This window comes from Saccharomyces cerevisiae, chromosome XII (assembly GCF_000146045.2).
Source record: "Saccharomyces cerevisiae S288C chromosome XII, complete sequence".
NCBI lineage: Eukaryota > Fungi > Ascomycota > Saccharomycetes > Saccharomycetales > Saccharomycetaceae > Saccharomyces > Saccharomyces cerevisiae.
The window spans coordinates 718,109-738,001 of NC_001144.5; the positions used below are offsets into that span (position 1 = coordinate 718,109).

General features: G+C 38.5%; 13 protein-coding genes and 2 non-coding genes across 15 annotated transcripts, besides 3 other annotated features; 8 read left to right on the plus strand and 7 right to left on the minus strand.

The window, feature by feature from the left end:
* Nucleotides 1-208: 208 nt before the first annotated feature.
* On the minus strand, nt 209-1,354 carry GCD7 (translation initiation factor eIF2B subunit beta; the record flags this gene model as incomplete). Its single annotated transcript, NM_001182179.1, has 1 exon — nt 209-1,354. One exon carries the CDS (start codon nt 1,352-1,354, stop codon nt 209-211), a length of 1,146 nt encoding a protein of 381 aa, NP_013394.1.
* Nucleotides 1,355-1,680: 326 nt separating this feature from the next.
* SEC72 (Sec63 complex subunit SEC72) lies at nt 1,681-2,262 on the minus strand (the record flags this gene model as incomplete). The annotated part of the gene is made up of 1 exon (NM_001182180.1): nt 1,681-2,262. One exon carries the CDS (start codon nt 2,260-2,262, stop codon nt 1,681-1,683), a length of 582 nt encoding a protein of 193 aa, NP_013395.1.
* Nucleotides 2,263-2,662: 400 nt separating this feature from the next.
* Nucleotides 2,663-3,322, minus strand: GSP1 (Ran GTPase GSP1; the record flags this gene model as incomplete). The annotated part of the gene is made up of 1 exon (NM_001182181.1): nt 2,663-3,322. One exon carries the CDS (start codon nt 3,320-3,322, stop codon nt 2,663-2,665), a length of 660 nt encoding a protein of 219 aa, NP_013396.1.
* Nucleotides 2,676-3,310: an origin of replication (ARS1221; Putative replication origin; identified in multiple array studies, not yet confirmed by plasmid-based assay).
* Nucleotides 3,323-3,890: 568 nt separating the features above from the next.
* ATP14 (F1F0 ATP synthase subunit h) lies at nt 3,891-4,265 on the minus strand (the record flags this gene model as incomplete). The annotated part of the gene is made up of 1 exon (NM_001182183.1): nt 3,891-4,265. One exon carries the CDS (start codon nt 4,263-4,265, stop codon nt 3,891-3,893), a length of 375 nt encoding a protein of 124 aa, NP_013398.1.
* Nucleotides 4,266-4,869: 604 nt separating this feature from the next.
* YLR296W (uncharacterized protein) lies at nt 4,870-5,196 on the plus strand (the record flags this gene model as incomplete). The annotated part of the gene is made up of 1 exon (NM_001348859.1): nt 4,870-5,196. One exon carries the CDS (start codon nt 4,870-4,872, stop codon nt 5,194-5,196), a length of 327 nt encoding a protein of 108 aa, NP_001335799.1.
* Nucleotides 5,197-5,935: 739 nt separating this feature from the next.
* On the plus strand, nt 5,936-6,325 carry YLR297W (uncharacterized protein; the record flags this gene model as incomplete). Its single annotated transcript, NM_001182185.1, has 1 exon — nt 5,936-6,325. One exon carries the CDS (start codon nt 5,936-5,938, stop codon nt 6,323-6,325), a length of 390 nt encoding a protein of 129 aa, NP_013400.1.
* A 287-nt stretch (nt 6,326-6,612) lies between these two features.
* YHC1 (Yhc1p) lies at nt 6,613-7,308 on the minus strand (the record flags this gene model as incomplete). The annotated part of the gene is made up of 1 exon (NM_001182186.1): nt 6,613-7,308. One exon carries the CDS (start codon nt 7,306-7,308, stop codon nt 6,613-6,615), a length of 696 nt encoding a protein of 231 aa, NP_013401.1.
* Nucleotides 7,309-7,960: 652 nt separating this feature from the next.
* On the plus strand, nt 7,961-9,943 carry ECM38 (gamma-glutamyltransferase; the record flags this gene model as incomplete). The annotated part of the gene is made up of 1 exon (NM_001182187.1): nt 7,961-9,943. One exon carries the CDS (start codon nt 7,961-7,963, stop codon nt 9,941-9,943), a length of 1,983 nt encoding a protein of 660 aa, NP_013402.1.
* A 903-nt stretch (nt 9,944-10,846) lies between these two features.
* Nucleotides 10,847-12,193, plus strand: EXG1 (glucan 1,3-beta-glucosidase; the record flags this gene model as incomplete). The annotated part of the gene is made up of 1 exon (NM_001182188.1): nt 10,847-12,193. One exon carries the CDS (start codon nt 10,847-10,849, stop codon nt 12,191-12,193), a length of 1,347 nt encoding a protein of 448 aa, NP_013403.1.
* A 523-nt stretch (nt 12,194-12,716) lies between these two features.
* HRI1 (Hri1p) lies at nt 12,717-13,451 on the plus strand (the record flags this gene model as incomplete). Its single annotated transcript, NM_001182189.1, has 1 exon — nt 12,717-13,451. One exon carries the CDS (start codon nt 12,717-12,719, stop codon nt 13,449-13,451), a length of 735 nt encoding a protein of 244 aa, NP_013404.1.
* A 108-nt stretch (nt 13,452-13,559) lies between these two features.
* Nucleotides 13,560-13,892: a long terminal repeat (Ty2 LTR).
* An 89-nt stretch (nt 13,893-13,981) lies between these two features.
* YNCL0037W lies at nt 13,982-14,082 on the plus strand. The gene is given in 2 exon segments: nt 13,982-14,019; nt 14,039-14,082. It is a non-coding gene; the product is annotated as a tRNA-Leu (tRNA).
* YLR302C (uncharacterized protein) lies at nt 14,083-14,445 on the minus strand (the record flags this gene model as incomplete). Its single annotated transcript, NM_001348860.1, has 1 exon — nt 14,083-14,445. One exon carries the CDS (start codon nt 14,443-14,445, stop codon nt 14,083-14,085), a length of 363 nt encoding a protein of 120 aa, NP_001335800.1.
* On the plus strand, nt 14,434-15,768 carry MET17 (bifunctional cysteine synthase/O-acetylhomoserine aminocarboxypropyltransferase MET17; the record flags this gene model as incomplete). The annotated part of the gene is made up of 1 exon (NM_001182191.1): nt 14,434-15,768. One exon carries the CDS (start codon nt 14,434-14,436, stop codon nt 15,766-15,768), a length of 1,335 nt encoding a protein of 444 aa, NP_013406.1.
* A 624-nt stretch (nt 15,769-16,392) lies between these two features.
* Nucleotides 16,393-16,563: a long terminal repeat (Ty1 LTR).
* A 130-nt stretch (nt 16,564-16,693) lies between these two features.
* Nucleotides 16,694-16,767, plus strand: YNCL0038W. Its single transcript has one exon. It is a non-coding gene; the product is annotated as a tRNA-Ile (tRNA).
* A 336-nt stretch (nt 16,768-17,103) lies between these two features.
* Nucleotides 17,104-19,440, minus strand: ACO1 (aconitate hydratase ACO1; the record flags this gene model as incomplete). Its single annotated transcript, NM_001182192.1, has 1 exon — nt 17,104-19,440. One exon carries the CDS (start codon nt 19,438-19,440, stop codon nt 17,104-17,106), a length of 2,337 nt encoding a protein of 778 aa, NP_013407.1.
* Nucleotides 19,441-19,893: the final 453 nt, after the last annotated feature.

A 19,893-nucleotide genomic window follows, 5' to 3' on the forward strand; every position in this document is an offset into this window, starting at 1 on the left:
TCAACTAAAAAAAAAAAATGAGTCAAATTGCCAGACTTTGTAGAGAAGTAAAAAGTTAATGCTAAGATGCTCTTTATGTATTAGTCTTTTAACATATTCAAGGATACGTAAATATTCTGATTATATACTAATAATTAATAATAAAAAAATTGTTTTGATCTACAAGATTTTTATTTATTTTCATGAGTAATGTACAAAAGACACATCATCACGCCTTATTTTTATCCAAATGCACATCAATTTGCTTGTAATTATCCCACGCAATACGATATATAAAACTTGGATTGAACCCACCGACGTTTGTAATGTAGATATCAATATTTTCAGGCGGAACATAATCGGTAATTTGATTAACTGTATCTAATCTTTTTCTTGGATCCATTCTAGGTAATATACGTTGGGACCCACCAAATTCGACAAACTTCTCTACGTCGAACGGATATAGAGGAGAAAGCTTATACAAACCTGCAACAGCAAATACAGGGGTTCTAAATTCTCGGGCGCATTCACAAACGGATGATACACCTGAATTTGACGAGATAGTCCCCCCATTGACAAAAACGGCTTTAGTGCCGATAATAACCTTACCCACACGGGACATTAAAGCAAAAACAGCTGAGTCTGGGACTACTAGGGTTTCTATGTTGTGCTGTGCTAATTTTTTGGCAAACTCATGTGCATTCTTGGTGTTATTAGGGAACCCCTCTGTAACTAAAACCGTAAATGTTCTATTACTACGTTCGCGAGCAGTAATCAGAAATTTTAATACGGTTTTTGAATCAGGTGTGGGAGTTAATAAAATCTCATGATCGTGAATCAAATCAATAGCAATTTGCTGAATACCTTCATCAATGTTTTTTATCTCATCTATAAGATCCTTGATACCCTGAATGGCTACTTGACGGTAATCAGTCTTGGTTTTCATACTAGAGCTCCCTGAACTATTTTTTCTATTCTGATGAGGTTGCTCCGGTTTCTGTAATAAATTAAACATAGAGGAAATCAAAGGTTCAGCAACGGATGTGGATGTGACAGTTGTGCTCATAGTGTCTTCTTCTACTTCATCCCTCAAAACAGCCAGTATTCTTCTAATTACGTTACCGCAACTGAAAGCAGTAGGATGAGCTTTTTCTAGACTATTACCTAAATCTCTGATTTGTTCAATAAGGTCATTAACATGGTTCCAACGAGCTGCAGAGATAAATCGCATTAACAGTTGTAAAGTTTCCAAGGCGATGGCGTATGAACCTTGCACTTGTCTTCTTTTTAACTTAGCAACGAAAGTGTCAATGGTAACATTCACATCAGATGTTGCCGCATTCGGATGTACTGAAGTGAATGCTTGAGAGGACATCTTATGTTGGGCAAAAGTTCGAAAGTTGGCGTGTTGTGTTTACTGGTTCCGCACGAGTAATGAATGGTCTGTTTCATTTATGAAGGTTTTTTCTATGTCCATTTTTTTTTTTCAGCATCACGAAGAAAAAAAGCTTGCGGTTGGGAAGCAGAGGTATCATATACTCAAGCTGTATAGTTCAAAGCCTTTCATAAAGGCTATTCCTTAGTATATATGATAATGGGCTTGCTATGTGTTTTTGAATCTATCTAAAATTTCTTGCTATGTAGTCGTGTGTAGCATAGAGACATATCAAGAAAAGGCTAAAATATCTTCGGTTATGCACCTTATTCACCGTTATATTCGGCCAGATTTCTTGCAGTTTCTATTAAAAGGGCTCTAAGTTTCATATCCTCTGGGGCTAAAGCTAAACCTCTCTCGCATGTTGCCCTAGCCTCTTCCCACTGTCTCAATTTTAGCAAACAGTCCGCCTTCCTGACAAATACGTCTGGTTGGATAAGTCCCGTACCAAGTAAGAAATCCAAGTCTTGCAACGCCTCTAAATGCTTTCCGAGTATTAAACATAAATCTATTTTACTACGAAGCATAAAGTGTAGCTCTGGTAGCTGAATAGCAAAAGCTTCCCAAGGCGCTCTTTTTCTTTGTGCCATTTCGATTGCTAAAGAAACATTCTTCAATGCCTCATTCAATTTTTTTTGTTGTAAATTCTTCATACCACTTTCAAATAAACCCTTGATCATTTTGCTTAGAGCTTCATTCGGTTGTGGTGTAAAATTTGGGTTGGTTTCTCCAATCAAAGATGTAGTGAGAACATTTATTTGATCGATATTAGTTTCGGTAGATAGTGCAACAACAGCATCACTCGCAGTGATCAGTTTACTGTTTGCATTGTATTCAAGGGTAACCATGGTTGAATAAGCTTGCTTTGGTATGCCTTTAACGCAAGTTGAAGGAGACGTTTCTTTGATTTTAAGGCTATTGGTTTTATGTTCAAAGATATAATCTAATTGTTACGTGTGCTCCTACATCCGTTTGAAACGATCCATAAACGATCTAAAAAATATAATATTAGACAAGCCAAATACGTTTAAATATACTTAAATCACAGCATATTCACATTCAACTATTTGTTATATATTTAAATCTGTTTTATAAAAGACAGGAGTACCAGTTAGTTTGTGTTTTCTTGTTGCAATTATAAAATCTTCAAAATCATGTGGATTTTTATTGAATTTCTATATCGAGATGAATGTAAATATGTATACAGTTTAGGGTAGGGAAAAAAGAAAGCTTGTTCTCGTTTGTCCCTTATAAATCAGCATCATCTTCATCAGGCAATGGCAAAGCAGTAGCTTGTTCCATTTCTTGTTGGTATTGTTGCATCAATTGTTCATCGACTTGGACTTCTGGTGGGGCTAAAGCTGGAGAAGCAACAAATTCTAATTGTGGGTTACCAGCCAATTTTCTGGCCAACCATAAGAAAGGCTTTTCAAAGTTGTAGTTGGACTTGGCAGAAATATCGTAGTATTGCAAGTTTTTCTTTCTGTGGAAAGTGATAGTCTTGGCCTTGACCTTTCTTTCTTTGACATCGACCTTGTTACCACACAAGACAATTGGGATGTTTTCACAAACACGGACTAAATCCCTGTGCCAGTTTGGAACGTTCTTGTAAGTAATTCTGGAAGTAACATCGAACATGATGATGGCACATTGGGCGTTAATGTAGTAACCGTCTCTTAAACCACCGAATTTTTCTTGGCCGGCAGTATCCCAGACATCAAATTTAATTTCACCGAAGTTGGTGTAAAAGGATAAAGGATGCACTTCGACACCAATGGTGGCGATGTACTTCTTTTCGAATTCACCGGTCAAATGTCTCTTGACAAAAGTGGTCTTACCAGTACCACCATCACCGACAAGAACTAGTTTGAATGTTGGAACTTCACCGTTAGCAGCTGGGGCAGACATTTATAATATAAATGAGTTTATTTGATTTTCCTTTTGTACTGGACTAAAAATCGATTGAGGGAAAAATGTTGAAGGAGCAGTTCTTCCTGTTTAAAAACGAAACAAACTTAAAAGGTGAGGAAAAGTTGATCATACAGTTCAAATTTTTCAAAATCTTCGCCAAAGAAAAAAGAAACGAAAATTTTTTTTCTATCTCGGTGGGATGAGCTTTCGTCCAGAGCGATATTATCCTAAGGTGACGAACCACGCATGTCCTTCATAAACGGATCATTATTTATTTACCAAAGAAGCGTAGGTCATACTTAGAAAGTAATAGTTATTGAAATAAAAGAATAGTAGTAATAGGAAAGATAAAGACGTGTCTATGTACAATTGTATTTTTTGTTTAAAAAATAAATTCTGCATTTTGTGTGGCTGATTACAAAGAGTGCGTAGTGTATTTTGCTTTTTCTTTATTGTACTGGATTCGAATATAAAAAGATGAGAGGAAGAAAGCCAAAAATAATGATCTTGTTCAGCTTGTGGTTCTGTTTGTTTTTTCTTCGACAAGGAGGATGCTATGAAAAGTTCAATGACTTTCTTTGGTTTCCTCAGCATCATCCAAAACTAGCCAATCCTCTTCAATTGGCTCTGACTCACCCTCTTCAGACTCTTTAGCAACATGAGCAGTTTCTACATTTTGCTCGGTGTAAGCCTTTAAAGCCTCTGGGCCTTGAAGTTCCAATTCTGGTAGATTTGGTTTTTGTGGTGGGTTCCAAGGCTTAACATTACCTTCAGCATCTTGCAAGGTACTTGGAGCCAGTTTGGTGTCTTTTAGTTCCCTCAAATACAAATCTTGTATGACGTTGTAGGATATTCTTGTGGTAGTGAAATTTCTATTGCACAGTCTCAATGGCAGAACTGAAGCATTGAGCAGTATTCTTCTGGAAGCGATAGGGAACATTTTGATTAGGACTGGTACGCAGACGGTTCAAGTTTGTATGGACTGGTGACTGGTAGATGAACCTGTATATAAGTTAACACCCCTTCCTTATAACATCTGAGCAGTGGGTTTTTTTTTTTTTCTTTGATATTGAGGACAAAGGAAGAAGTTGGTTGGTCGGGTAAAAGAACTACGCTTTTTTTATGATGCATAATTGGTTCGTGTATGGCGATATGAGAATCGGCAATCAAATACAATACCAACATACTTGTTTTACATAATAACAAGCAGTCTGGACAAGCTTGATAGACTAATAATCTTGAATGATGTTTAAATGCTTTTTCGAGGAAAGCGGCATTTGAAGATAAGCGCAAGTTCTCTTACAATAAGCTCGATTTCAATAAAAACAAGTGTGTATGCACAAGAGGCAACAGAACGTCAATGCCCAGAAAATGAAGTATTTCGGCTTTTCCTTCCAATGCATTTTTTTTTCATTAGAACGCTGATCAGCTGTGTATAGTTTAATTTTATTCTCATTTTCATTTTACAATTTTAAGAGCCGCCGAGGCCTAGAACGAGAAATCCGTTTCCCGCTTTTTCTTCTCCTTACGTCGTCAGATTCTATATGGGCAGTTCTCGCGTTATTCGTCATCAGGCAAGTAATTATGCCCAATCAGCTTACCAATGTCACATAAAGGAACCACTATTATCCCTTTTTGGTAATGAAAAACAACACTCTTCCGGTACGACAGCCGCTGCGGCAATTACTTTTCCCCAAAAGCTCATAATCGATCAATTAACGCGTAAACGAAAAACAAAAAAAAAAAAAATACGTAAATTAGGTCTTCATACGAGCGTTTTTTTTTTTTTGAGGATCGTTTGCATGTCTAGCGCGGCAAGCGTGTTTACAGGCATTCGTTGTGTGTTCATGTTTAGAACAAATGCTAAGTGATAATTATAACTGAATCCTACTCATAACAATTGCACACCTTGTCGCTTTCTTTTACTCAAGGGCGACAAAACGAGAACACATCCTCGAGCTATAGCCGCGGGGCCTGCTGACTCGAAACTCGTCGGGCTTTGCAGCCATAATCCAGGGCAGTGGCCGCATCGTTCGGGTCGAATGGAGGGCTAGCTACTTGTGATTTCCGAAAAACGGACTGCAAAAAATGAGGAACAATAGAACACCGCGCGCTTTCTTTTGGGGCTGTCTGGAGAAACCAGTGAAAAGTGCGCACGCGTATTGCGGCTTAAAAAGATACCCGTCCATTCAAGAATGGCCGATTTAACAGAAAAGAGTAAAGAGATGAGTTTTGCGAGATCAGAAACAAAAACAAAAAGGAAAAAAAAAGGAAATTTTTTTGGGAGAAGGAAAAAAGGGTTAAGTCTGTAGAGAAACTCCGTAGTTCCCTTCTGTATTACTAATTGGTTACCAAGTAATAAATACCTGAGAGTAGTAATATATAAAAGAGAAATCGTATAAGGACCGTGTTAAATTTATATATATTAAGGAAGTCTTTCGGTTGGTAGTGTGAGATAACTAATTCTTTTTGGAGAGCCTTCTTCTTTGCTCTATCGTGGTAATAATCTACATATTCTCACAATCGCACACGTACGCTTTCTCTCTCACAAGTAACAAATTATTCTTTTTGCATTATAGACTACGTACGATAAAAATATAAAAACAGAAAATGGTCGAAGGTGATTTTGTCGATGAGCAATCGAACATTGCCTTACTAAGCTCCAAATCCATGTGTGGTGATCATCATAGCGTCAAGAATAGCATAGGGGATGAGATCTTTAAATTATTGACAAAGATTTTAAATTCGGATGAGAAAGCAAGCGGAGATGTGCACACACTCGTTTCTGGGACCCCGGATCTCTCAAATTTTAACCTCGATAATGAACCACTGGAAAACATACTCGCTGTTTTCATAATATCTTTTATTATTGTAGTGGTTGGAGTTTTACTACTTGGGTTGATTGGCATGATATTCATATCTCTCCGTTCAGGCAGCAGTAATGATAAGAAACTACAGTCCAACGATGAAGAAAAGCAAGCACTTGCTGAAAAAGCATGAAATAAAAATAGATATAATAGATGGCACCGCTCTTCACGCCCGAAAGTTGGACATTTTAAATTTTAATTCTCATGATAGTAACGATCGTGCACATTCAATTAATTATCGCATACCAAACATTTTTTTTCCTTTTTCAATTCAACTAATCTCAATTTTTTAATTTTCCTTTTTTTATTTCCTTTTTTTTTATTCTCATCATACCATTTTCATTCGTTGTTGATATCTCTATTGTTTTTTTTGGCAAAATATAGTCTACATATAATATTTAATAATCTAATCTGATAGCGTTAATTTCCATACCGCCTCCTTTTATATCCGTTGGCACTCGACGGTTTCCGTATGCCGTCGGAATGCATCCGCTTCTTGGACTCCTTGATCGTGGTTTGCAGTATATCTACACTGTAAAATATAGAAGTTTTTGGAATGGTGTTACTCCATTGTGATAATATCTTTGGGGGTTCTAGCTTCTTTGGGTTATTCAACCTAGGAAATGGATTGCTCTCGCACGTCTCATCTCTGGATCTTGAAGTTTGCTTGAAGGAATGGTGTGCAGATTTTTCATTGGCTCTTTGGGGTAATTTGCTGGCTTTAACCAAATCTCCTATATCAAACCTGTTAGCATCCACAAATACTTTGGAATATCCTGGTGAGCCATCGTATAACAATTTCAAGGTATCTATTGAGGTTTGTGCCAGTTCTTTTTGGTTCATTTTCTTCACATGCATGATGTGTCTTTTCTCCTTATTTGAAAGGCATGTAACTTTTAGCGTCTCATTTTGACTACTGTTTTCTCTTTCTTTCCTGCCTCTTTTTCCAATGTGGCGTCTTTTATGATTATGTTTATTAATAATGTCTCTTGCTTTGTTCCTATAATAGTCAGCTGTTATACGAAGGTGATTCTTACCGACCAAGTGCGATTTACGAACGCTCAACGTGTCATGGGTCAAATACGAATGACAGTATTCACAATAGTATCTCGTCATTGCCTATCTCTTTCCTCTCCGTTACTTGAGCACCTTCATCGCCTACACTAGGAGCTCATATTATATCTTCAGTATAGCAAGAATATTTTCTGTTATCCTTAACGCTTACCCGCCTATGTACCTTGACACTTGCGGAAATCTAGTGTTCAATGATAAGGTACTGTGTGGAACATATGAAAGTGAAAAGAGTTTGAACCGTTTATTATCTCTATACAAGTGTCTCTATTCACATATAAAAGAGTGAAAATAAAAATAACTTTTAAGATTTTATTACCTACATGAGATTAGAAAAATCATAACTATATTACTCAGCGGCTGTGCCTGTTGTTGATCAAAAGAAAAGATCCGCCCCTTCGAACGTCTTAGTGCCGCCTTTTGCCCGCTTATCAATTTTCTCTGAGGGAACATAACGGCATTTATCTATTCGACTTCCAAATCTACATACACGTATATAGATACATATATATATGTGTGTGTGCGCCTGTGTGTACTAGCACTTCTCAATATTATAATTCTTCCGTAAAGTTCGATCGTGACTTCCTGTTGCACAGTTATCTTAAATAATAGAATAAAAAGCTAACGCAGATTCAAGTGGGGCGTTGTCAGGCACACAAAAAGACAAGACAAAAAGTAGCGTACTAGACTTACAGTTATGCTGTTGTGTAATAGAAAAGTCCCCAAGACTTTAAATACCTGTTTTATACTGCATATATTCACTCTGTTAACACTGGGTGTGTTAGTGTCCGGAATGCCGTCAAAAATGGTATCATTCGCCTCTCAGGAGACTTTGCAGAGAATAAATAATCTCCTTCGAGGGTCTGCCAATCGAGATGTTGACATTATTGCAGAATATTTGAAAAAAGACGACGATGATGATGGCGGCGATAAGGATCACCATAACATCGATATTGACCCTTTACCTCGCCGTCCTAGTTTAACGCCTGATAGGCAACTTCTAAAAGTCGGTTTGCATGGTGCTATAAGTTCAGATTTAGAAGTCTGTAGTAATTTGACTATAAATGAGGTACTCCTGAAATTTCCCGGTTCTAACGCTGCAGACGCTGCAGTAACACAAGCTCTTTGTAAGGGTATGGTGAATTTTTTTAATAGTGGGATTGGAGGTGGTGGCTACGTAGTTTTTTCTGGCAAAGACGATGAAGATCATCTATCCATTGATTTTAGAGAAAAAGCACCCATGGATTCACATAAGTTCATGTTCGAAAACTGCTCTCTATGCTCAAAAATAGGGGGTCTTGCTGTCGGTGTTCCAGGTGAATTGATGGGTCTCTATCGCCTCTTTAAAGAAAGAGGTAGCGGCCAAGTTGATTGGCGTGATCTAATTGAACCAGTCGCAAAGCTGGGAAGCGTGGGTTGGCAAATAGGCGAAGCACTCGGTGCCACTTTAGAACTTTATGAGGATGTTTTCCTGACATTGAAGGAAGATTGGTCGTTTGTATTGAATTCTACCCATGACGGTGTTTTGAAAGAAGGCGATTGGATCAAGAGGCCGGCACTATCTAACATGCTAATGGAACTGGCTAAAAATGGTTCCGTGGCCCCATTTTATGACCCCGATCACTGGATTGCAAAATCCATGATTGATACTGTCGCAAAATACAATGGAATAATGAACTTGCAGGATGTTTCATCGTATGATGTTCATGTTACTAAACCACTGTCCATGAAAATTAGGAAGGGCGCCAATTTCATCCCTGATAACGATATGACCGTATTAACAAGTAGCGGCTCAAGTTCCGGGGCTGCACTACTTGCGGCGTTAAGGATAATGGATAATTTCCAGAATCAAGAAGGGGGCGATTATGAAAAAGAAACTACCTATCATTTGCTTGAAAGCATGAAATGGATGGCAAGCGCAAGAAGCAGGTTAGGCGATTTTGAAGGCGAAGCATTACCTAAGCATATAGAAGAGGTATTGGATCCAGAATGGGCTTTGAAAGCAGTGAAATCAATCAAAAGAAACTCTCAAGACGGAAATTTTAAAACTTTAGAAAACTGGACGCTTTATGATCCGGCATACGATATCAATAACCCGCATGGAACTGCCCACTTCAGTATAGTAGATTCACATGGGAATGCTGTTTCCTTGACAACCACCATCAACTTGTTGTTCGGTTCCTTAGTACACGACCCAAAAACCGGGGTGATCTTCAATAATGAAATGGACGATTTCGCTCAATTCAACAAATCTAATAGTTTTGAATTGGCACCCTCCATATACAACTTTCCCGAGCCCGGGAAAAGACCCCTATCATCCACTGCACCCACTATTGTGCTGTCAGAATTAGGCATCCCAGACCTCGTGGTCGGCGCTTCCGGCGGCTCAAGAATCACTACGAGTGTTTTACAAACAATTGTGAGGACGTACTGGTATAACATGCCTATATTGGAAACGATAGCCTATCCACGTATACACCACCAGTTACTGCCCGACCGCATAGAACTGGAAAGCTTCCCCATGATCGGTAAAGCCGTACTAAGCACTCTCAAGGAAATGGGATATACGATGAAAGAAGTATTTCCCAAGAGCGTAGTTAATGCTATACGCAATGTCAGGGGAGAATGGCATGCGGTGAGTGACTATTGGAGAAAAAGAGGAATCTCCTCCGTATACTAAGATGTGGGGTAAGAATGGTACTGTAATATAGTTCAAGATAATAGTACGTAATGTAGGGAGCCTGCTTCTGTGGTATATAAATAAATACTGGGCTTGCGTTTATTTTTAAAGAATCAATATTTACTTTTCATTAACAAAGGGCATACGCCCTTAAAACAAAACAAAAAATCCAGATCATGCGAGCTTTGCCTTTTTCAGTAAGTTTCCCTACCTTGCAGCCGAGACGCGACTTCGGAACGATGCCAGCATACGTATTTACCATTATTAAAAAAATCTGATGGCTTGATACTGCGCGTTTCTTTTTATAGCATTAATACGCACACATACGCGCATTGTTGTTTACTATAAATAAACCGTGGGGACCTGACCCAGTCATCCTCCCTGTGTTTACAGTGCGGTGCACACGAGCCTGAGACAAGCCCGTAACCAGGCGCGTTGCCGCAAATACAGAGGCGCCCCAGACAACACCGCAGTGTGAAGCACTGTCAATTTAAAACCGTGGCTTGCTGGAGATGCCCAGACCAACCCTGTTGGGTTTTTCTCTCGAGCACGCCGTTATAATTTTAGCGTGTTCCGTACCTGTGTGCACATCAATAAGCGGTGTAACAAACTTGAACTTGCCATCTCATATCGTCATATGAGCAGTTGCAGAGAAAGGCACTTTAAATAAAAAGGCGTGGATGATAAAAAATGTATATAAGTTGGATGGATTTTTGGGAAAAAGTAATGTTTTTGCAGACGTTTTAAATACTCCCTCCCTTTTCTTAGTAATTTTTATTATGTATTGACTAAGTCAAAAATAACTATAGAAAACTAAAGTTTACGAGAGGACCCAAAAGTTTTGAATAACACGTGCCTTTGATTTTTTGTTTACTTTCTTTTTCTAGTTAATTACCAACTAAAATGCTTTCGCTTAAAACGTTACTGTGTACGTTGTTGACTGTGTCATCAGTACTCGCTACCCCAGTCCCTGCAAGAGACCCTTCTTCCATTCAATTTGTTCATGAGGAGAACAAGAAAAGATACTACGATTATGACCACGGTTCCCTCGGAGAACCAATCCGTGGTGTCAACATTGGTGGTTGGTTACTTCTTGAACCATACATTACTCCATCTTTGTTCGAGGCTTTCCGTACAAATGATGACAACGACGAAGGAATTCCTGTCGACGAATATCACTTCTGTCAATATTTAGGTAAGGATTTGGCTAAAAGCCGTTTACAGAGCCATTGGTCTACTTTCTACCAAGAACAAGATTTCGCTAATATTGCTTCCCAAGGTTTCAACCTTGTCAGAATTCCTATCGGTTACTGGGCTTTCCAAACTTTGGACGATGATCCTTATGTTAGCGGCCTACAGGAATCTTACCTAGACCAAGCCATCGGTTGGGCTAGAAACAACAGCTTGAAAGTTTGGGTTGATTTGCATGGTGCCGCTGGTTCGCAGAACGGGTTTGATAACTCTGGTTTGAGAGATTCATACAAGTTTTTGGAAGACAGCAATTTGGCCGTTACTACAAATGTCTTGAACTACATATTGAAAAAATACTCTGCGGAGGAATACTTGGACACTGTTATTGGTATCGAATTGATTAATGAGCCATTGGGTCCTGTTCTAGACATGGATAAAATGAAGAATGACTACTTGGCACCTGCTTACGAATACTTGAGAAACAACATCAAGAGTGACCAAGTTATCATCATCCATGACGCTTTCCAACCATACAATTATTGGGATGACTTCATGACTGAAAACGATGGCTACTGGGGTGTCACTATCGACCATCATCACTACCAAGTCTTTGCTTCTGATCAATTGGAAAGATCCATTGATGAACATATTAAAGTAGCTTGTGAATGGGGTACCGGAGTTTTGAATGAATCCCACTGGACTGTTTGTGGTGAGTTTGCTGCCGCTTTGACTGATTGTACAAAATGGTTGAATAGTGTTGGCTTCGGCGCTAGATACGACGGTTCTTGGGTCAATGGTGACCAAACATCTTCTTACATTGGCTCTTGTGCTAACAACGATGATATAGCTTACTGGTCTGACGAAAGAAAGGAAAACACAAGACGTTATGTGGAGGCACAACTAGATGCCTTTGAAATGAGAGGGGGTTGGATTATCTGGTGTTACAAGACAGAATCTAGTTTGGAATGGGATGCTCAAAGATTGATGTTCAATGGTTTATTCCCTCAACCATTGACTGACAGAAAGTATCCAAACCAATGTGGCACAATTTCTAACTAAGTCGCCCTCAGTCCGCTCATTTTAGCTGAATTTTCTAATGTTATTTTTCATCAGCAAAACTTAACAGAACGTTAATTTATCTACCCCTTTTAGTTCATTATCTCTTTTTTATCCAACATTTTACAGAGATCTCTCACTTAAGTCTAAGTAAAGACATTATTTTATATGGTACACTTATAGAATATACGATAATAATAATAAAAACTATGTAACATAACCTTCAGAATTTAATATTAGTTTCCTTTTTACCTCATTGCACTAATAAAAAAATTCTACAGAATCTCCGAAAAAGAAAATCCAGCTTACTCTTTTTGTTTTCTTCTTCACACGTGAGCTTTTCCGCCGGCATACGTTCCGTTCCGTGTCGTCTTGCATAAAATTTCCGAATCACATGTTCGTAAAACAACCGGAAGTGCCCCGAATATAAAGTCAATTCTCACCGCTGTTGTAACTGGAGCTTTAAGGTGTTATCTAAGGAAGGATAAAAGAACTTAAACAACAACAAACAAAAAATTAAGTTACAATGCCAGCATTATTAAAAAGATTATTGTTTCAAGTGGGTCCTCATCCAAACGAAAGAACATTCACCTTATCCTCTGTTTCAACTGATGGGCACTATATTTCCTTGAGACCATTTGTTAAGCCAAGCGGTGATGAGTTATCTTTTCCTTTCGAATGGGCCTTTGCCGGTACAAACGAAACAGTTAAAGCTAATGATCAAGGAAACGGTGTCGTTACTCAAGATTTCAATTTCTGGTTGGATACAAATGTGTACTTGAACGTTCCAAACACCCATCGTGGCGAAGTGAACACCACTTGGAAAAATTGGGATTCTGGTTGTGTCGAGGAAACAGGCGCTGTTTACCCATTCGGTGCCGACAAAGAAAGCGTCTCTTTCAGAGAATTGTGGCAACCAGTTGACCCATCAAGAGAAGATCTAGTCATCGTCTCACCAAACAATGAGAAGTTCTCGTCGAATGCTAGGTCAATTGTCCTCAAAGTTACTGACGAAGCTTATGATGGTTTGGTTATTGTTATTGGTAGATGGATTCAAGGGTTTTTGTCCCAAAAGAATAATAACACTATTGAAGGCTTGAACTTCATCAGATTACTTGAAAAAGATTCAGGTAAATCTGAGTTCTTATTAAGCTACGGTAAGGAAGTAAACAAAATTCCACAAAGCTACGAAAATTTGAAGAAAGGTTCCACTGTAACCAGCAATGGGTTGAACTGGGAAGTTATTGAATATCACGCTTAATAAAGGAGAATAAATCGTTTTCTACTTTCTTCTGCTGCTATAATAAGCACCTATGGGATCTATATAGTATTTTTATAACGATAGACTTTATAAAAGAAAATACCTAAGTGAAAATTTGGTGAATTTTGAGATAATTGTTGGGATTCCATTTTTAATAAGGCAATAATATTAGGTATGTAGAATATACTAGAAGTTCTCCTCGAGGATTTAGGAATCCATAAAAGGGAATCTGCAATTCTACACAATTCTATAAATATTATTATCATCGTTTTATATGTTAATATTCATTGATCCTATTACATTATCAATCCTTGCGTTTCAGCTTCCACTAATTTAGATGACTATTTCTCATCATTTGCGTCATCTTCTAACACCGTATATGATAATATACTAGTAACGTAAATACTAGTTAGTAGATGATAGTTGATTTTTATTCCAACACTAAGAAATAATTTCGCCATTTCTTGAATGTATTTAAAGATATTTAATGCTATAATAGACATTTAAATCCAATTCTTCCAACATACAATGGGAGTTTGGCCGAGTGGTTTAAGGCGTCAGATTTAGGTGGATTTAACCTCTAAAATCTCTGATATCTTCGGATGCAAGGGTTCGAATCCCTTAGCTCTCATTATTTTTTGCTTTTTCTCTTGAGGTCACATGATCGCAAAATGGCAAATGGCACGTGAAGCTGTCGATATTGGGGAACTGTGGTGGTTGGCAAATGACTAATTAAGTTAGTCAAGGCGCCATCCTCATGAAAACTGTGTAACATAATAACCGAAGTGTCGAAAAGGTGGCACCTTGTCCAATTGAACACGCTCGATGAAAAAAATAAGATATATATAAGGTTAAGTAAAGCGTCTGTTAGAAAGGAAGTTTTTCCTTTTTCTTGCTCTCTTGTCTTTTCATCTACTATTTCCTTCGTGTAATACAGGGTCGTCAGATACATAGATACAATTCTATTACCCCCATCCATACAATGCCATCTCATTTCGATACTGTTCAACTACACGCCGGCCAAGAGAACCCTGGTGACAATGCTCACAGATCCAGAGCTGTACCAATTTACGCCACCACTTCTTATGTTTTCGAAAACTCTAAGCATGGTTCGCAATTGTTTGGTCTAGAAGTTCCAGGTTACGTCTATTCCCGTTTCCAAAACCCAACCAGTAATGTTTTGGAAGAAAGAATTGCTGCTTTAGAAGGTGGTGCTGCTGCTTTGGCTGTTTCCTCCGGTCAAGCCGCTCAAACCCTTGCCATCCAAGGTTTGGCACACACTGGTGACAACATCGTTTCCACTTCTTACTTATACGGTGGTACTTATAACCAGTTCAAAATCTCGTTCAAAAGATTTGGTATCGAGGCTAGATTTGTTGAAGGTGACAATCCAGAAGAATTCGAAAAGGTCTTTGATGAAAGAACCAAGGCTGTTTATTTGGAAACCATTGGTAATCCAAAGTACAATGTTCCGGATTTTGAAAAAATTGTTGCAATTGCTCACAAACACGGTATTCCAGTTGTCGTTGACAACACATTTGGTGCCGGTGGTTACTTCTGTCAGCCAATTAAATACGGTGCTGATATTGTAACACATTCTGCTACCAAATGGATTGGTGGTCATGGTACTACTATCGGTGGTATTATTGTTGACTCTGGTAAGTTCCCATGGAAGGACTACCCAGAAAAGTTCCCTCAATTCTCTCAACCTGCCGAAGGATATCACGGTACTATCTACAATGAAGCCTACGGTAACTTGGCATACATCGTTCATGTTAGAACTGAACTATTAAGAGATTTGGGTCCATTGATGAACCCATTTGCCTCTTTCTTGCTACTACAAGGTGTTGAAACATTATCTTTGAGAGCTGAAAGACACGGTGAAAATGCATTGAAGTTAGCCAAATGGTTAGAACAATCCCCATACGTATCTTGGGTTTCATACCCTGGTTTAGCATCTCATTCTCATCATGAAAATGCTAAGAAGTATCTATCTAACGGTTTCGGTGGTGTCTTATCTTTCGGTGTAAAAGACTTACCAAATGCCGACAAGGAAACTGACCCATTCAAACTTTCTGGTGCTCAAGTTGTTGACAATTTAAAGCTTGCCTCTAACTTGGCCAATGTTGGTGATGCCAAGACCTTAGTCATTGCTCCATACTTCACTACCCACAAACAATTAAATGACAAAGAAAAGTTGGCATCTGGTGTTACCAAGGACTTAATTCGTGTCTCTGTTGGTATCGAATTTATTGATGACATTATTGCAGACTTCCAGCAATCTTTTGAAACTGTTTTCGCTGGCCAAAAACCATGAGTGTGCGTAATGAGTTGTAAAATTATGTATAAACCTACTTTCTCTCACAAGTACTATACTTTTATAAAACGAACTTTATTGAAATGAATATCCTTTTTTTCCCTTGTTACATGTCGTGACTCGTACTTTGAACCTAAATTGTTCTAACATCAAAGAACAGTGTTAATTCGCAGTCGAGAAGAAAAATATGGTGAACAAGACTCATCTACTTCATGAGACTACTTTACGCCTCCTATAAAGCTGTCACACTGGATAAATTTATTGTAGGACCAAGTTACAAAAGAGGATGATGGAGGTTTCTTTACAATAAAGAAGCACATGTGTGTTAACGTTTTTAGTATTTGCTTGTTATGTAAATCAGGAAAACTTCGCGGGATTTGGTTGGATGCTACTTTCCATACAATAAATATTATAGATCTAAAAAGCCAAATTACAAGTAAAGATTAGTAAAGCTGTTGGAATTCCATCGTTGATAAAAATGTTAGTTATTAAATATAAAAGTCAGAATAGGTGAACTTGGATTTAATTGTTGGCATTTCGTTGCTGCTAGAGGCCATAATATTAGATAGCCAGGACATACTAGTTCTCCTCGTGGTATAGGAATCCATAAAATGGAATTGGTGATTCTATGTGATATATTCACATTCTTACTACATTATCAATCCTTGCACTTCAGCTTCCTCTAACCTCGATGACATCTTCTCATAACTTATGTCATCATCTAACGCCGTCTATTATAATATATTGATAGTATAAGTATTAGTTGATAGACAATAGTGGATTTTTATTCCAACAGTGTCTTTGTTCGTCTCAGATATAGTCGGATTGCCCTTTTAAGCAATCAATAGTGTTTTATTTGCAACAATGTCGTCATAGTTTAATATGTCCTATAAGATGTTAACTTGCTCAACATTCAACAAAGTTTGGTCTCTTGGCCCAGTTGGTTAAGGCACCGTGCTAATAACGCGGGGATCAGCGGTTCGATCCCGCTAGAGACCATTTATTTTTAAATTCGACCGTCTGACAGACGGTGCACTTATTACTTAATTTTTTTTTTTTTTTAATCCTCGTTAAACTGAGTACATAATCAGCAACAATATAATATAAAAGTTTTGCTTTTTTATGTACGTACAATAGGGGTACTTAAATAAATAAATAAACAATAAAACAATCAATAAATAAATAATATACGATCATAAATTACGAGATATATTTCATAGTCTTGACTTCTCCAGCCGAACGTCATTAAATTTAAGGCAGAAAAGATAAACAAGGGTACGGTGTACAGAAGACAAAATAAATAATAACCTTTAAAAGATTATAACAATGTTTTCATTATTTCTTCTCATCGGCCTTAATTTTATTTAAGGCAGAACCATATTTGAACCATTCAATTTGCTCATCGTTGAAAGTATGGGTCAACACAGCATCCCATGGCTTACCATTCTTTGGATGAACTCTCATTGTTACAGGCTTACCTGGAGCCAATTCAGCTAGACCCAGAATATCGATTCTGTCATCAGGGTTGATCTTGTCATAGTCAGCTGGGTTCTTGAAGTTCAATGGCAATAGACCTTGTTTTTTCAAGTTAGTTTCATGGATACGAGCGAAAGACTTTGTGATGATAGCGAAACCGCCCAAGAATCTTGGTTCCAAAGCAGCGTGTTCACGAGAGGAACCTTCACCAAAGTTTTCATCACCAATAACAACCCACTTGATACCTTGGTCTCTGTAATCTCTAGCAGTGTCTGGAACACCTTTGTATTCACCAGTATATACATTTTTAACACAGTTAGCCTTCTTGTTTTCAGCATTAATAGCACCAATCATATAGTTATTAGAAATGTTTTCTAAATGACCTCTGTATTTCAACCATGGACCAGCCATAGAAATATGATCAGTAGTTGTCTTACCGACGGCCTTAATCAAGATTGGCATGTCTTTAGCATCCTTACCATCCCAAGGTTTGAATGGTTTCAACAGTTGTAGACGGTCTGAAGTTGGAGAAACTTTAACTTCAACGGTGCTACGGTCTGCAGGTGGAGCTTGGTAAGTGTTCTCACCAGCATCATAACCTCTTTGAGGCAAACCATCACCATGTGGTGGTTTCAACATGAACTCATTACCATCCTTGTCCTTTAATTTGTCTGTTAGAGGGTTGAATCTCAAATCACCCGCAATGGCGAACGCAGTTACTAATTCTGGAGATGCAACAAAAGCATGAGTTTGTGGGTTACCATCATTTCTAGAAGTGAAATTTCTGTTGTAAGAGGAAACGATAGTATTCTTGTCACCTTTCTTGATATCTCTACGATCCCATTGACCAATACATGGGCCACAGGCGTTTGCCAAAACGATACCACCAAATTCTTTGAAGGTTTCTAATTGGCCATCACGTTCAATAGTGGCTCTGATTTGTTCAGAACCTGGAGTAACAGTGAAAATGGTCTTGGATTTCAAACCATGAGCAGCAGCATCCTTGACAATGGATGCTGAACGAGACATATCTTCATAAGAGGAATTGGTACAAGAACCGATCAAACCGACTCTGACATCCAATGGCCAGTTATTAGCAACAGCAACTTCCTTCATCTTAGAAACTGGAGTAGCCAAATCGGGGGTAAATGGCCCATTGATGTATGGTTCCAGAGTGTTCAAGTCAATTTCGACGACCTCATCGTATTCAGCATCCTTATCAGCAGATAATAGGTCCTTGTGGTATAATTTAGCAAAGTCAGCGATCTTACCACGACCAGTTGCTTCCAAATATTCAATCATAGATTTGTTGAATGGGAAAACAGATGTGGTAGCACCGATTTCAGCACCCATATTACAAATGGTACCCATACCAGTAGCGGAGAAGGTGTCAACACCATCACCGAAATATTCAACAATTTTACCAGTACCACCTTTGACAGTTGTGATACCAGCCAATTTCAAAATAATATCCTTTGGAGAAGTCCAACCGTTCATCTTACCAGTCAACTTAACACCTAAGATCTTTGGAGCCTTCAATTCCCATGGACGACCTGCCATAACATCAACGGCATCAGCACCACCAACACCAATAGCCAATTGACCTAAACCACCAGCATTTGGTGTATGGGAGTCAGTACCAATGATCAAAGCACCTGGGAAAGCGTAGTTTTCCAGAACAATTTGGTGAATGATACCGGAACCTGGCTTCCAGAAACCCATGTTATATTTCGCAGTGGCAGAGGCCAAGAAATCATAAACTTCCTTGTTTAGATCTATAGCTCTCTTCAAATCTTTTTCACCACCAACTTGTGCTTGAATCAAATGGTCACAGTGGACAGTGACTGGCTTAGCAACCTGTGGTAAACCAGCGGACATAAATTGTAAAATAGCCATTTGAGCAGTAGCATCTTGACAGGCAACACGATCTGGTCTTAATTTTAGGTATGAAACACCTCTCTGAATATCTTGACCATGAGGGTCATCCAAGTGACCGTACAAAATCTTTTCCGCGTAGGTAAATGGCCTGTTTAATCTTTTTCTTACGATATCCAGCGTTTCCACATTCTGCTTGTAGTTAATAAAAGAATGATCTTCTAATAAGTTTTGGTTGACTTTTGAATCTCTAGTCAAGTTGGAGACTGTCGCAAGACCACGAACAATGGGTCTCTTGATGGCAGAACGTGCAGACAGCATTGTATATCTATAGTAATAATGGTAGTATTTATTACCTTCGTTCTACTATGTAATAACTAAGAAAGAGTGAACAGAACAAGGGACAACGGAATTAAGCAACATACTCCTCCTAATTAACCTCTAAAACCGGAAGATTATATATATAACAAAAGATTTTCCTTGTCCTCCCTTTTTGTGCTTGCCTTTCCGAAAACCGGCAGCGATTGGAGGTTTGATGGTTAAAGTCGCCTGCGGAGAACAACTGAAGGGTTCAAATTTTTCTCGTATGCACTAATTTCTCTATTGATTGGTCAGGACCTTTGCCGATTTCGGCGCCGAAATGCTCGAAAAACAAAGGGTATTGCCCGGCCCCGCGGACCTCCCTTTTGCGGCTCTCGGCCATTTTTTAGGTAATTTGACACCGTGCCCAAATGGCTTGGCACAATCGAGAATCAGGCACCCGCGTGTGACCGG